At 38.7% G+C, this 16,600-nt stretch overlaps 2 protein-coding genes across 15 annotated transcripts in view; one reads left to right on the forward strand and one right to left on the reverse strand.

Moving 5' to 3' along the window:
* The first annotated feature begins 187 nt into the window (after window positions 1-187).
* LOC127933783 (pre-mRNA-splicing factor 18-like) lies at window positions 188-4,890 on the forward strand. 2 transcript variants are annotated; one of them, XM_052530748.1, is made up of 11 exons: window positions 188-366; window positions 455-532; window positions 1,576-1,602; window positions 2,243-2,347; window positions 2,427-2,540; window positions 2,703-2,849; window positions 3,748-3,816; window positions 4,077-4,217; window positions 4,301-4,372; window positions 4,462-4,617; window positions 4,713-4,890. In XM_052530748.1, the coding sequence occupies exons 1-11, from the start codon at window positions 301-303 to the stop codon at window positions 4,791-4,793; spliced, it is 1,056 nt and encodes a 351-aa protein (XP_052386708.1). In that variant the 5' UTR covers window positions 188-300; the 3' UTR covers window positions 4,794-4,890. The 2 variants fall into 2 exon arrangements, with proteins under 2 accessions (XP_052386708.1, XP_052386709.1); XM_052530749.1 differs by lacking the exon at window positions 1,576-1,602 and having other exon boundaries at window positions 191-366.
* A 3,058-nt stretch (window positions 4,891-7,948) lies between these two features.
* The window catches only part of LOC127934042 (FERM domain-containing protein 4A), a 170,133-nt gene continuing 161,481 nt past the window's right edge, over window positions 7,949-16,600 (reverse strand). For 9 of the 13 annotated variants that reach the window (XM_052531229.1, XM_052531230.1, XM_052531228.1 and 6 more), the window contains exons 16-23: window positions 16,363-16,485; window positions 15,608-15,839; window positions 15,273-15,329; window positions 14,825-15,062; window positions 14,589-14,747; window positions 13,103-13,932; window positions 12,126-12,222; window positions 7,949-10,517 (exon numbers count right to left, since the gene is read on the reverse strand). In XM_052531229.1, coding sequence (XP_052387189.1) covers window positions 10,412-10,517; window positions 12,126-12,222; window positions 13,103-13,932; window positions 14,589-14,747; window positions 14,825-15,062; window positions 15,273-15,329; window positions 15,608-15,839; window positions 16,363-16,485 — 1,842 coding nt within the window. In that variant the 3' untranslated portion in view covers window positions 7,949-10,411. Of the gene's footprint in view, window positions 10,518-11,138; window positions 11,207-12,125; window positions 12,223-13,102; window positions 13,933-14,588; window positions 14,748-14,824; window positions 15,063-15,272; window positions 15,330-15,607; window positions 15,840-16,362; window positions 16,486-16,600 lie in introns of all 13 variants that reach the window. The other 4 variants (XM_052531224.1, XM_052531222.1, XM_052531225.1 and 1 more) reach the window with 3 other exon arrangements.

Here is a 16,600-nt window from a genome sequence, read left to right on the forward strand (position 1 = left end):
TATGACATGAAGAAGATTCTACACAGCTAATATAAAAAAGATACAAATACAAACAGTGTTCCTTCTCTCTTGTAATTTATATTGCAAACAGAGATGAAGTTAGCGATCATCATCAAACTTTTTCCAGCGTTAGTCTCACATTTGTCCACTAGGTGGCAGAAGCGACACAGAGTGATCTCGTGCAGCCAAAGAACGACAAACGGAGAACGGAAGCGGAAACTGCTTCCAGGTGAACGTTTAGAAAAGAAAACAGACGCACTTTCTGATACAATCTTAAGAGTTTTTGTTACGTGTTGAGTTATGGACAGCCTCAAAGCAGAGATCGCGAGGAAAAGAAAACACATAGAGGAGAGTGAGCTGGTGGACGTGAGTAGCGCTAGCGACTGTTCTGTGTTCATGTTGTTGTGTGCGGATGTGTGGATTGTGTAACGTTGTGCTCATGTTGTTTCTCCAGGACTCAAAGACATACTTTAAACGAGCTGATCTCACGCGTAAAGAAGATGAGGATTATCACAGGAGATGTGGATCTAAGGTATAAACTCCAGCTAGACATCATTATATCATGATGCATTTCTTCACTTACACATTCGTTAACTTCCATTTTCTCACGATGTTGAACACAGCTGCTCAAAAACTCATTTAACCACACTGTATTTGTAGTGTAATCCTTTTAATACATTTTTAGTTTACAATCTTTTAGCTGGCACGGACACCCAAATCGTCCTAATATTTAAAAGGCAACTACAACTATATTTTCACGTGTAAATTCACAATTGATGCAGTAAAAAATTATTTGATACATATGTAAAATGTTATTTAGAAAATATTTATATTTATTATTACATATTGCATTTTTTATTACATTAATATAGTATTTTATTCATTCTAATCGATTTCTCTCTTAGTTTTTTTATTTATTTTTAACCATGTTTTTCTCTGCCTTTCCACTAACTCTCTTGGAGTTCCCAGGCTGTAGTTTTAGATACAGGGACCGTCTACTTGTCTGTCAGTCGTCCGCTGTGGATTTAAAAGAAATAACTGTCCCATTAATAATGCGTCTTCACACTCACTTGCTAAAAATGTACTTGTCCTGATGCCATCTAAGATGTAGATGAGTTTGTTTCCTCATCAGAACAGATTTGGAGATATTTAGCATTAGATCACTTTAGCTCACCAATAGATCCTCGGCAGTGAATGGGTGCCGTCAGAATGAGTGAGAAGCTGCATGTTTGTAAGAAACAAATCTGTCATTAAGACGTTTTGTTTTTAACTTCAAACTGGTGCTTCCAACTAAAATGTGAGATGTCTATATTTTAGTCACTTTGAATCCATAATACCAGTTCTTCCAGAAAAAAAATCAGTCCTTTTCTATCAAAATCTACAGACATATTTGTTTAGGACTGTTTTCACTTGTAAGCAATGCTTGATCTGTGCATATTTCTCTCCTGATTCAAACTGTTTCACTTTTTCACTTTTTTCCTCCTGGAGTGGGGTCTTCTGTTTGCTGTGTATCTCTTCTCATATTCTCTTTCCTGCTGTGTGTGTGTGTGTGTGTGTGTGTGAGTGTGAGTGTAGGTGTCTAATGAGCAGCCTGAGCGACAGGTAGGGCTCAGGCAGGCAGAATGCATGCAGCCGGACAGATGTTTGGCCGAGTTTTTGCATGACTCAAGAACATTTTTGTGTAATTGCCTTTGCTCCCTGTGTTGCACAAAGCTGGAGGCAGCACTATCCAATTTTCAGCCCAGCCACATAATGATCATATTAAAACCGGTGCACTTGTGTGACAGATGCCCACCAATGAGCAAAGCGAAAGTTGTTAGAATTCCAGATGCCTTGCCTGCTCTCATTTTTACAATGCTCAACATTTTTAAGCTTTCTTTATGTGGTTTTGATATTGCTTGCATGGAGAGTTACATTAAAACCAGTGTCAAGATACAGCTTCGATGTCAGAGCATGGCCATTGGCAATTCATATGTGCTGTTCATGCATTGCATCTTGGGAGAATCCTATGCACTCCTATTTATATTAGATTAGATGAGGATTTACAAATGTTGCATGATTATATGGAGAAGTATTTGTTTTTGGTCCTTCATTTAGGAGAATCTTGTAAGGATTGTTATTTTTGTTATTTATCAGTTGATGAATATTATTTTGCAAGCCGCCCTTCTTGATCTCACAATTATATGCTTTGCTGTGGTATCAGAATGATGTAACGGTCCGTTTTTTTTATTCTCCCTCCAAGCTGGACAAGACTGTGGAGGAGGCGCCTCCATCTACATCATCCAACCCTGTGTCAGAACTGGAGCTCACGGAGGAGAAGCTGCCAATGACACTCTCTCGACAGGAGGTGGGTCATCCAATCAGAGCTCTCCTGATGAGGAGGTTTCTGTTCTTGGATGAATAATAAATCTTGTGGCTGTGTGCAGGTGATCAGACGTCTGAGGGAACGTTGCGAGCCGATCCGTCTGTTTAGTGAATCCGATTATGATGCTTTCCAGAGACTCCGGAGGATTGAATTCCAAGCACCAGAAGTAAACAATGTAAGACTGCATATAGTCATATAGTCCTTGTTTATTTACCAGGATTTCTTTTTATTTCTCTGCAAGAAATTTGCCTTCAAGAATATAGTATACTGTATGAATTTGACACTATTTAAGGCTTACCTTCTCTCTCTCTGTGTGTGTGTGTGTGTGTGTGTGTAGGGTTATAGGAATGATCTGAAGACTGCCATGGATACGATCAATCTGCAGTATCTGAATGAGATTGTCGGTGGAGCAGAGGGTACTGAACAGGACACACAACACGATCTCAAAGTGCATGAAGAAAATACCACCATTGAGGAGCTAGAGGTAAACCCACACACACACAAAGAACCCACAAAGTTAACTTACACTAATTCATTTCCTGATTTTTTTTAATGAAAGAGTAGGTGCATCCATTTAAAAAAAGGCTTCCCGTGTTGCCAGCTTCTGGTTATTTTAGCTGTACAAAAACAGTCCTTTATGCTGCTTGACATTGTAAATGTATTTGTTATCATTATTTAAATGTATCATAATTAGAAACTGGTTTGTCGTGCAAACAGTTTTACCATTTACTGCACTTTGTTATTCTTGTTAATCTTTTACCTTTAGCAGTTAAAAAATAATAAGTCTTGCACATTCACAAAAAACATCTCACTTCAACATAGCAATACAATTAAAGCACATCGATTCGAGGATCTGTGCTAATGTGCTTGATGAGAAGTACTTCTATCATGTTCTCACTAGGTGGCACTATAGTCCTGCATCTAATATCTAATGTTCTTCAGAAGACCTGGGTTTGTGTGTTGATGAAACACTAGCAATAAATGAAATCTCAAAAACGTAAAATTAATATATATATATATATATATATATATATATATATATAATATATATATATATATATATATATATTTTTTTTTTTTTAAATCATCAAAGTAAAACCCTTACTAAAAATAATATTTTGTTTACCTGTTTGTAATGTGGCCATTAACCATCAAAAAAAAAAGAGCAGTGGACATGCAAATGTGTTGTTAAATTATTAAAAGGGGGTACTTACAAATAAATCTTTTAGGTCAAAGGGGTTTGGCTGACCAAAAATGTTTGGGAAACCCTGAATCAGACAATAGTAACAAACGGTCTGGAATGGGTACTAATGTTTCTGTGATTTAACAGATGTGATGCTCTATAACTGCTACATTCATTTCTAACAACATGCATTAAACAGGCTTTGGGAGCGACTCTTGGCACTGGTGATGATTTTAGAGACATGGACATCATAAATAAAGTTTTAAGGGTATGTTTTTATTTTTTTACTTTAATTTAGCTTCGATTTTAAAAAATATATACTTTTAAATCCCTTTTGTAGCATTTAATTATTTGAACAGTAGTGCATTTAGACAATATTCTAATTAGATAATTTTGTTTTAAAAATAAATTAATGATTTAATAATCATCTAATGCATAAATTTAAAAAAGTAATCATTTTATTTTGTCTGCTTGTATGTGCATTTTTAAAGTCTAAACCCATTTCTTTTATTTTTATTATAATTCTAGTTCTTGCTAGGAGTGTGGGCTAAAGATCTAAACAGCCGAGAGGACAGTGTGAAGCGTAGTGTCCAGGGCAAACTCGCCAGTGCCACCCAGAAACAGACCGAATCCTATTTGGGACCTCTGTTCAGAAAACTACGCAAGAAGGTAAGCTGTTCTACAAGCTAGATTTTGAATACTGCATTATTAGATAGAGACTCACAGGTTCATTGTGTCTTGTATATATATAGAATTTGCCAGCAGATATTAAGGAGTCCATCATAGATATCATAAAGTTCATGCTGGAGAGAGAATATGTTAAGGTATGTTGTACTAATTGCAGTACTTTGAATTTCAGTTTGTGATTGGTGAATATGTGAAGAAACCCGACTAACGTTCTGTGTACATGCAGGCAAATGATGCTTATCTGCAGATGGCTATAGGAAATGCTCCATGGCCCATCGGTGTGACCATGGTGGGTATCCACGCTCGTACCGGACGTGAGAAGATCTTCTCCAAACACGTTGCCCATGTGCTCAACGACGAGACCCAGAGGAAGTACATCCAGGTCTGAAATGACAGTATGAATAAAAGTGTGCGATTACATTGTGTGCGTTATATGAGCATTGTGATGTTCATCAGATCATTTCATTTTTTTTTCAGGGGCTGAAAAGATTGATGACAGTCTGTCAGAAACATTTCACAACGGTTCCCTCAAAGTGTGTGGAGTACAACGCTCTGTGACGTGCAGCATGTCGTTTTGTATAATGTATGGCTGTCAATCATTCTCTCATGTTGTAAATAAATTATTTACTGTAAATAAACACCAATCTTGAGAACACATGGATCTCTACAGGGTTTTATTTTATTTTATTTTTATCAATGCTAATGTTACTGTCTGATACAGGAGTGATCATTTCATTACATTTACTGATGCTGGACAGATACTGAGCTGAACGCTACAGAGACGGTAGATTCATGAACAAATCAAGAGAAGTACGTCTTCCTTTACAGGCAGGAAATATTCCTTTTAAGAGTGACTGAATACCCTTGCGATTTGAGTCACTATCAAAAAATGTCCAAATGCTACAACATCCCATGACTTGATCTGACCTCTTGAGATGAGCTAAAGGAAGTCCTGAGTCACAGGAAGAGTCGACTGACTTCCTCACTTAAATCAGATTTCCTTGAATTTCCCTCCTGACTGATTTCAAGATCTGGGAAGTCTGATTCATTTTAGTGATTCAGTTGACAGATTCACTTTTAAGAGGTTGATCTAAATAAAATGATCTCAAAAGCTAATTATTAAATTGATTAATTACTTATGGTTATGGCATATAACTTTCCCTGTAGTTTTACTGTCAAATTGACTTCTCCCTCATATGTTTCTAGAGGCATAATTTAACATTATTTACTCCATTTATCCAGTAAAAAACTTTTTCAGGTGTGATGACCAAAAATGTTGGGTGACACTTTATTTTAAGGTGTCCTTGTTACAGTGTAATTATACATATAAGTACAGAGTAATATGAATTAACTAGTACATATTTCTTAGTAATATTCTTATGTTTTTCTCAGTAATAAGTTACATTATAGTTATATATAGTTTTTGCTTTAATCATACAGTAATTACCTCTATATGTACATTGTTTGAAATGTTGCAAAATAAAATCATATATATATATATATATATATATGATTTTATTTTGAGCTCAGGTGTCATGACTACTTTAACAAAAGCAATGAATTTATGAATTTAAATCTGATTTACCGCAAAGTGGCGTCGTTTAATGTTGTGCTAGTTCGGTTTTCCTGGACTCAAGTAACTTAGGGTTAAGTGTCTTACTCAAGGATACAATGTTAATGGTTGAAGAATCATTTCTTGTGGAGAATGAACCACTGACCTTATGGTTTCAAGCCCAGATCTTTTCAATACTACATCCCACCACTCCTTGAACTAATAGCTGTGGTGCTTTCTAAAGCCTCCAGTGTTTATTTTGGCTTATAGTCGGCTGCCAATTTCGAACAATCCTCCAAAATAACTCCAAATGCCTTGACCTTTCCATACTAAGGGTCACGGTGATGCTCTATGAAGTCAAGCTTTCATGTTCACTGAAAACAACATTCCTTGGGGTTCCTCAAGCCCGTCACACACAGCAGGGGAATGTCATGGATTCAGTGCCAAAAATATTTCATTCAACAAAGCATCTACTGAGCTTTTCCAGGAAATGGAAGAGTTCTATAAACACAGCGTCTCTTGTTGTTCACATTCCAGCTGCAGTAGGTACAGTAGACTCAGCTGCCCCAAAACACATCCCCAGCATCACACTGGCTTGACCGCTAGCACAATAATAGCGGCCACATCTCCAGTGTTTGGTTTTCCAGTGTTGTGTTCATGTTGCCAGAGGAGACCACAAGCCATTGTCCAGGGCACAAACATACTCACTTCCTGTAGGACGATGGCACAAAACCTGTGAGTCATATCAACAGTATTCAAGAAGACTATAGGGAGCTGATCAGAACCTTAGTAGGCATCGCATATAGAGTCCTATCTAAGACAGGAAGTGATCACAGGGACTTATGAGAATAACTTGCATGTCTGCAATCAGAGTTATAAGTAATAGTTCTGTCATCATTTACTCACCCTTGTGATGTTCCAAACATGATTCTCTTTCTTCCGTGGAACATAAAGATCTATGAAAGGTGAAGTAATATATATATATATATATATATATATATATATATATATATATATACATATATACAGTTCGTGACCAAAAGTTTGGACACACCTTCTCATTCAAAGACTTTTCTTTATTTTCATGACTATGAAAATTGTAGAGTCACACTGAAGACATCAAGGGCTATTTGACCAAGAAGGAGAGTGATGGGGTGCTGCGCCAGATGACCTGGCCTCCACAGTCACCGGACCTGAACCCAATCCAGATGGTTTAGGGGTGAGCTGGACCGCAGACAAAAGGAAAAAGGGCCAACAAGTGCTAAGCATCTCTCGGGGAACTCCTTCAAGACTGTTGGAAGACCATTTCAGGTGACTGCCTCTTGAAGCTCATCAAGAGAATGCCAAGAGTGTGCAAAGCAGTAATCAAAGCAGAAGATGGCTACTTTGAAAAACCTAGAATATGACATTTTCAGCTGTTTCACACTTTTTTGTTATGTATATAATTCCATATATAATTCCACATGTGTTAATTCATAGTTTCGATGCCTTCAGTGTGAATCTACAATTTTCATAGTCATGAAAATAAAGAAAACTCTTTGAATGAGAAGGTGTGTCCAAACTTTTGGTCTGTGTATATATATATATATATATATATATATATATATATATAGATAGATAGATAGATATAGATATAATTAAATAAAATGTAAACATTAATTAAGGAATAAAAATGTCACTGCTCAGTCATTATTTATTTACCTTTGAATATAGTATTAAATTAAAATCTAAAAGCTATTTTATTTGTAATTACTTTTTATAATCCATATTTTCATTTTATTCTTTTAACTGTCATTCTTTGTGAACATAATGTATGGTCAGAAAAAAAAGTTTGAGTGACGCGACATTGACATACATTTGCATATTTTTTAGCAGCATTCAAATGTGGCTAATCAAATTTCAGTTTCATGTACTCTGTATTTCAATCAGCGGGTGTGATTGTCAGCTTCAGCTGCGGCTGATCTCATTACACATGCAGGAACATAATCCACAAAGGTGAAATGGAAGAATTTTAATTACGCCTGGAGGAGGCAGATCATCCCCTTCATCCACCTGAAGCAGCATGTTGGGTTAGGAATAACAATATATATACATAAACCATACGTGTTCACTCATACGGGACACAAGAGATTTTAATAATAGCAACAAAGTGATTTCACGCTTTGGTTTAGAGAACATTCAGCAATAATTTATTTCAGGATCTCAAGAACCACCACATTTCCCATCTGGAAAATTCAGCATCAGTTGCCAACAACACGTTTTTTGAAAAATGTTACTATACAAATTCTTAATAGAAAAAAAGAATAAATTAACTGTGGAATTTGCTTATATTTAACCCGCCCAACAATTCCACTTTAGTTTTTTCTACAACACCATTTTGTTTTGTCTGGTTATGTCTGAAAATGAAACATGCTTTATTGTCAAGATGAAGTGTGAAGATAGTTTAGTAACTAAGGTCCTTGTATTAAAACTATTGACAACAGTTAGGAAAAGTCTACAGCTAGTGACTGGTCTTCCTGTAGCACCTGAACGTGTTGTTGCTCTTTCCCAGCTTAAAGACCCCAAAAATAAAACCAATACTGATTTATAAAAATCATTAAACGAATGCGTTTACATTTTATTTGAAAAGAACCCAGTTTGCACAGTCCTGCCAATAAATATTGATAAACGTGTTAGTTGTTGTTTTTTTAATATAAAAAGATTTGTTTTTGTTATAGTGTACAGGTAGACGAGATCAGTGAGCTCACATTGGCCTAAGAGGATATGAGGTCTGAGCGACCTCTAGGGCTGTTCTTACACCGGGTTTTAATTTTAACATCAAGATGCATAACACAGTGTGCTGAGCATGCACAAAAATAATGAACAATCAATTTTACTTGCATGGAACATGAATCGGATGACTTTTAGATTTAATGTCTGGTGATTTGGACCCTTTCAAATACACATTTGTAATGACTGCTTATGTTAATGCACAAACTATGACTTTTTTTCAGATCTGTTGAGTTGTAACGGCCAGGGGTGTGCTTTTAGCTACCTGTTTCTTAAGGTACTTTGCGTGTATAATGTTTCGTATTTTGCAGAATGTGTAACAAATGCGGTTTTAGCATTATGGCTTGATGTTTCCTCGGTCAGACGATCGAGGTGAGGGGCACACGTGGTTTCGGTTTTGTTGACTGCATGATAAAAGCATTAAACACCCTGTATTGTCTGAGCTTATGGTTTCTCACCGGCTGCTTTTAAAATGAAGCACCTGCTTTAATCACATCACATTCTGGAATGCTGTTCTCCTGAAAGCCTTTAACAGGTCAGGGAGGAGGTAATGTCATTTTCCTAAAAATATTGTGTCGGTCTGCCACGTTGGGTTGTGCTCATCTGACTTTTGATGGTTTTATAAATACCAACGTAACGTCATAGTGTTGTTACAGTTGAATAGTATAAATCCTGAATTAAAAACATACATAAAAACAGAAAACCAATAAGGCCAGGAGTGTTTGGAGAAGGTTTTTTGTGTGTCTCGTTACTTCACTGATGTCTCAACCCTATACGTGGGGGTTTGTGACTGTTCATGCAGTGTGGGCATACAGCAGGGCATTGTGGGATGTGCAGATCAAGCTCAGAGCACCATGGTTGGCGAGTTTGCCGGTTGCAGCCTGAGTTGCAGTACTTCACAGATCAGTCACTCAAAGCCGAGGGTCATGCTAACCTCTAACGTTTCAGATTTGTTTTTACAGCTATGGCTTCTAAGTTGGCTAATGTTCTGCAAAAATGGTTGAACTTCCTGGACCAGAATCAATGAAATTAAAAATGACAAATCAACATTACGCACGAAGAACACAATGTTTGGAATTTCTTTGAAATGACATACTTGTGACCTCATAATCTTGAGCGATATGATATGGGGGCTCGTCTTCCAATCCAGAACGACCAAAGAAAGGCTCCTGCCTTTTTTAAATGCTCTATTGTTATTCACAAAATATCAAAGTTCACAGACAGTGGGAGGGGCTTATGATGCACTCCGGTCCAATTAGCAGGGGTTCTGTAGTATGAAGGAGGGGCTTGTGGTCACATAACATTTTTTTTTTTTTAACAGAAAGAACATAAAGTTCTATAAAGGTGGTTAACGGCAAAACAATCCATTGGAATTTTTTTTTTGTGCATGTCATGTGCATTAGAGAGATTGACAGCGGCTCTCTGACATCAGTGCAGAGGGACACACACGACAGCATGGGACGAACGTCTATTTTAACATGTGTAGGCATGAGTGGGGTTCACTTAAAGTACAACGCACATAAGACGTCTCTCTTATGCACATCAATCCAGCGATGGATTGAACACAGAGGGTTTGTGCATACAGAGGAACCGGCTGCCAGCTAACTGGGTCAAAGTTCAAAAGTCAAGAGTGGAAGGGTCAGACAAGGTCAAGATGTGTTCATTCAGACTCTTGTATTCCCATAGTTCATAAGCACTGTACCGCCGGATATACAGATAGACAGAGAGGAAGGAGAGGGCGAGGTGGTACTGACTCCATCCACCTCAGGTGTTTTCAGATGAGTTGAAGTCCAGACTGAGGTCAGGCCTGCCTTCTGAATACTCTTTTAAAGAGAGAGGGATGAGGGATGACGGTTTAGACGAGTGTTCCCGGCTTTGCCTTCTCGTGCCTGTACCACTGTACGTCCACAATCCCAGAGCACAGGGGACTGCTCAGGAAACAACTATCGGTGAACGGCGATCTGCAGATGATGAAGTAGAGGAAAGTGACATTTTTAATAGGTATATTTAACAGGCTGTACCAATTATACTCTGGTAGCTAGATTTACTTTTTGTGCAACTGTCAGAAGACCCATATGGAATTGAATGTCATTTGAATAAACAGGATAATTTGAACATACTTTAACCTATCCTTGTATATTTTACCATGTAGAATGTACCATCTAACATGTACGTGTAAAACTTTGTCTGGACCTGGATAACAGTGGGGACACCTGCATCTGCTTTTTGCACATGGAACCAATGAAAAATGCAAGAAAAATGCAAATCCCAAATAAGAAAAAAAAAATGCTTTATAAAAAATAATTTAATAAAAACTATATTTAAAATATAAATATAATAAAAAAATATAATATAAATATAAAGTAACTGTTACACCACATAATATAAAACTTCAAATTTTGTGATACTGCCCACAACTGAGTTTTGTTTCAGTACTCTCCAGTAAATCTTAACACTTAAAATTTGTATTCTGAAATTCAAATCCACTTCCAACACAAGCAAATGACACCGTCAGAGAGGTGAAGGAGTGAAAGAGTGAGATACAGAGCATGCAGAGATAAAGATTGAGAGAGAGAGTGTACCTCTCTACTGTTCAGTGCTTTGGTGAGAGGGAGAACGGTCTTCAGTAGGAGAACTTTCAGTCGTATCACTGCCCCGAGAAAACACACATACAGTACACATTCAGGCAGAGGTGGGTTAGTGAGACACAGACAGAGAGAGAGAGAGATGTTAGCGTTTGTGAGTAGTCGTGATCAGTTAATGTAGAGTGAGTGGTGTAATTTTGACACTGGGGTAGTTCTGTTACACACTATTAAAGTGAACAGACAAAGCATTGGTACAGTTAAGTAGACATCTAAACCAAGAGAATGTGCTCCTTAACCCAGACTTTGACCAAAATCCTCAAATATGTCTGAATTTATACAGTTCTTTGAAGTAAATACCCACTTACAAGCAAAACTGTACAATGTATTGGAAAACCAAGCCAAATGTGCAATCTTGGAAGAAACCAAGAACAGCACAATGAAAATATTAAGTATATATATATATATATATATATATATATATACTGTAACTATACATGCACACATTCTTGGTCAAAGTTTAGTGCAAGGAAAACCATAAAAGACTTGTCTATAAGCATACACTTGTCTAGAGTGATGGAAATCACTGACAAATAATATTTCAAGTATTCAAATATTCAACTATTTGCATTAACTGCAATGCAATTGTAATTATGCGGAAAAAAAACTAAGCTAATTTAAAGTGATTTGTCCTTCGTATTAGTCTGAAAAAAAGTGTCACTTATTTAGTATTATTACATGATTCTGATTGGTCAGTCCATCTAAGAAACTACAGAGATGCACTACTTCATCTATCGAGCCACTGGAATGCAAGATGCTATGTTGTGTTACTCAGATTGAATAACTACTAACTAGACATAAACTACAACCTACAGTTTCTTCTAGACCATCTACATTTCAAGAAAATAATATTGGACTACGAGGCATTTCCATATATGTTTGTGTGTATATATATATATATATATATATATATATATAGTGTCTTACCCGCTCTGCCAGTTGAGTATGTGTTGTGGGCTGCAGGGGGGTGTCGCTGCAGGGTCACTGCAGGGAGTTCCACTCCTCTGACTGTGTGGAGATGCAGCTGAAACACACACAGACTCCACTGTAAGACACTAATGCATACAGCTGAACTACAGTCACAAAGGCCTATGCAAGTGGTGAATGTGTAAGAGATAAAGCGGACTGCTTGCTGTCAACACCCTCTTGAGCTTCTGGAAAAGGTTTAGAGTGTTTCTGCCACCCAGAGAGAGGTGATAATCCCCACGACACACACCCACACACTGACCAGACCACCCTGACAGCCTCCACACACACACACACACACACAGACCTCACCTGCAATGTACTGAAGTTGACACATAAAATAGATCTCATTTCACCCCTCTTTCTCTTTCTCTGTCACATACACTAAATCACTGCAGTAGCATAAATATGTACAGACCTTACGTAATTGTTTTTTTGACAGCCGATGCTGGTATCTTGGAAAGCAACGGGGTCGATAGCCGACATAAAGCCAATATAATATAGATTTTTTTATTATTAATATTTCAGAAATGTGGATTAAAAAACTAAACGTGTAAAATAAACATACTTTAGATGTTTAGAAGTATTTTTCACAAATAATTAAATATTTAATACAAATATAATTAAAAAGAAAGTGAACTCAACAGGGCACTCAGTATTCTGGGAAGTTTGTGAGCATTGGGAATCATATTTTTCAAATAAAGCCAGGGTAACACTCATTTTACATATAGCACACAGAGGAAATGACATGAATTGGAAAGTGCTCAAATACATGAAGCACAGAAATTGTAAAGCATTCAGTTAACACACTTTCACACAGAGAACAGGCAATCATATATATATATATAATTTATGATGTTTATGATGTTTACTCTGACTGAGGTCTAGCAGGTATCCATATATTGTTTTTTTGCATAGTTTATATTTGACCCTCTCACCTGGTGACCCCTTCACTAGTGTCCCTATTCGTCCTCCACGGCCGTCTGAAGCATTGGAGCTGGTGTGCGTGACACGGCTGTGCTCCTTCAGCGATCCAGACGAGCGCTGGTACCAGCAGCGCAGCTCCTCTGACACCGCTGCCCGTCCCCCTCCTCCTCCTTCCCTGCCTAGAGACGGAGTCCTCACAATCTGTGAGCGTGAGGGCGTCAACCTCCCGCTGCCACCACCCACTTCCCCGTCCTCCCCAGAGCCCCACCCTTCCTTATAAAGCCCCCCAGCTGTGTATGAGTTGGAGGTCTTGAACTGTGCCTTGACACTGTAGTGTCCCTCCTGGTCATTCTCAAGGCTGCGGACAACTACGGCGCTGGGGCTGCTGCCCTCTGTGTACAGTGGGTACTCTTTGATGCGATACTGTGAGGAGGGTTGGCTCTGGCTGTGGAGGTACACGCCCTGATGGCTTCCGCACACCCCTCCGTGGGTGCTCCCGTTGCGGGCCGCTAGGTTGGGCATACTGCCAGAACTGGACGCACCCAGGTGTCCGGCAGACTTGTGACGCTGCCGCTGCCGTTGTCGGGCTTTGGAGGGCGAGTCCTCAGCCAGTGTACAGTAGTTAGGGTTGGAGATGGATGAGGGGTAGTAATGTTCTGAACTGGAATGGCTGGTGCAAGATGAGCAGTCGTCAGGGACAACAGAGCCATTGCTTCCTGTCCTCTGTGGTCCTGACAGAAACAGGTCAGGGCTAAGTACCGCCTCTGTGTCCACATCCAAGGATAGCAGCTTCCCCTGAGACTCTAAACTGGAACTCCGGCCACGGAATGGCTGAGTTAGACTGAAAAAAAAGAGAGAAAAAATAAAATAAAAAATAGTGAAAAATAGTAGTGGATTATAATTTTTTTATATATTTATAAAAAATATTTACTTTTATTCACCAAGGATCCATTAAAATTATTAAAATACAACAACAAATATATGGTACAAAATGTTTCAATTTTATGTAAATGTTGTAAAAATGTTTATTGTAATAAAATATGTTTTTATAATAAGAAGAACTATTATTAATAATTGAGCACCAATAATATCTAATAATATTTGAGCAGCAAATCAGCATATTAGAATAAATCAAATAAATGCAGCCTTGGTGAGAATAAGTGACTTATTTCAAAAACATTAAAAAATAAAATAAAATAATAATAATAAAAGACAAGTAGTGTATTTTGAAGAAAGATTACAAACAAACATTATTTTCCTTTGGAATAAATGAGTATTGTGACAGTAAACGGTTCATTTTGAATTTGCATGGAGATTTTATGTTTGGTTTTAATTTTAAATGAAATCCAGTTATATATTTATTACATACAGTAATATAAAATATGATTGAATACATGAACCATTCATATAAAATAAGAATCAACGTGTATAGCCTAAGAATATAACTAAATATTATGTTGAATAAAAGCATAGGTGATGTTCTCATGTTGCCAGCACCTGGCTGAGTGGACGTAGCTCCGTGTTCTCAGGTCAGGGGTAGAGGGCATGCTGGACTGGCTGTTCCAGTGAGGGAGGGAGCGCACAGGGCTGTTCTGGAGAGAGTTGCTCCCTCCTGCCTCACAGCTGCCAGTGCTGGGGAACCGCCTGTGACTACTGCTGAATAAACATCATTTCTTCATTTAAATGTGCACCACACCAGTCATACCAACACTAATTTTCTGACTGTTCCATACCTAGAGTGTGAGGAACGTTTCTTCACCCGTTCATAGGGTTCGTCTAATGAGCTTTCGCTCCACATGCGCGGTTTGATCGGGGACTTGTCGTAGTCACTGCGTTGGTAGTGCAGGTGTCTCAGTCCATCCAGGGACTGTGGGGGAGGCGGTCGGCTGTGGGACGGGGGTCGGGGAGGGAGACCTTTGTGTGGGGAGGCAGCCGGAGAGAACGTGGGGGTTCCTGTCACCTGGGGGTCATCTGCAGAACAGAGTGAGAGGAAATGAGATAAATATATCATTTAAAAGGTGCACTAAACAATTTTTGAAATACGCCTTTGACCACGGGGTCGGACCGAGTCCCAAAACACACACACGCAGGGAAAAGAGAGTGCACAGTAGGGCGTGTTCACTTTTGTGCTTTCAGATATTTAAAATTAATATTCATGCATAAAAATCTGACAAAACGCACCATCATCCAGCACCAGGGCGTCAGACAGTGAACTGTCCTCTGAGCCAATATTTGCTTCTGCCGAACAAAGACAAACACATTAACAACTTAAAAGCGAAAACTCGCCCACACCAACATGTCAAACAAATCTTTGCAACCTGAGCATTAACCCGAGTGCGTTAAATTAATTTCCACAGCAGAGGTCACACACAGACACACAGGTTCAGTTTTATAGGTCTATAAGGGAGGTGCAATTACTCTTGCTCTCAGCATGAACGACTTTACAGAGGAAACACTTAATGAACTCACAGGAGTGCTGCAAAAATGTCTCAAACACAAAGAACAGAATTCCTCACCCTCTATGATTAGTGAAGCACGCTGTGTGGGTTTCTTCCCAGAGCGAACGCGGTGCTCGTTGATGCCATTCTCGATGTCTTGCAGCTTCTTCAGAGCGTTCAGATACGACGTCTTCCTCTGTTTCTTCAGCTTTTTGCTGCTGATGTGAGGATCAGATGCTAACCGCCGCGCCGCTTCTGTTATCTGAGACTGGATGGCAAATTCCCTTTCCAAACGCTCCAATTCCTCTTCCTAAAAAAACAGATGTAAACACACAAAATGAGAAAACTAAGCAAAAAAACAATCATTCAAATTGTCCTTTGTGAAATGAGCAAAACACACTCCGACAGAATAACAAGACAACTATGCATGCCAAGTTGTCTAGTTTCGTACACACACATTGAGACAGCCAATGCCTTCGATTAATCACCCAAAATCAACAATCATCAGCCATGTAAAACACACATACAAAGGGAAAGATTGTGACCTCTTACATAAATCAGCATTCTTCATTCACACAGCTAAGCCCTTTTTTTGGGTTTTGTAATCCAGCTCCTTTGGCTGACACTCAACACACACACTGCACTATCGCCACTTCCTCTGATCATGCCCGACTGGAGCTATTTATAGACCTCTGCACACATACATGAATATCTGATTGAGGCTTAAAGGGCAGTGTATGATCAAACTATTGTGCAGCGTTCGCTGTGGTCAGGGGTTTAGAGGCTGATCGATACCAACTTTAAATCACACTATAAACACTATAATCCCTGACCTCTCCTTTGGGCAGGAGCTTCTGCTCATCTAGTTTGAAGGCAGTGCCGATTTTACGTCTGACGGTGGGCGGCTCCTCCCCGTGGTCGAGAGGGTACTCTTTCGGAAGTTTTCCTGTCAGCTCCTGAAACACAGCACACTATGTTACACTCTTAATCCAGCTGTTGTTGTGTGTGTATGAGTGTGTGAGATTAAGATTCTAGCTCTGATCAGCTCCTATGTGAGCAGCAAAGCCAGGC

Source organism: Carassius gibelio, chromosome A18 (genome assembly GCF_023724105.1).
Source record: "Carassius gibelio isolate Cgi1373 ecotype wild population from Czech Republic chromosome A18, carGib1.2-hapl.c, whole genome shotgun sequence".
Lineage (NCBI taxonomy): Eukaryota > Metazoa > Chordata > Actinopteri > Cypriniformes > Cyprinidae > Carassius > Carassius gibelio.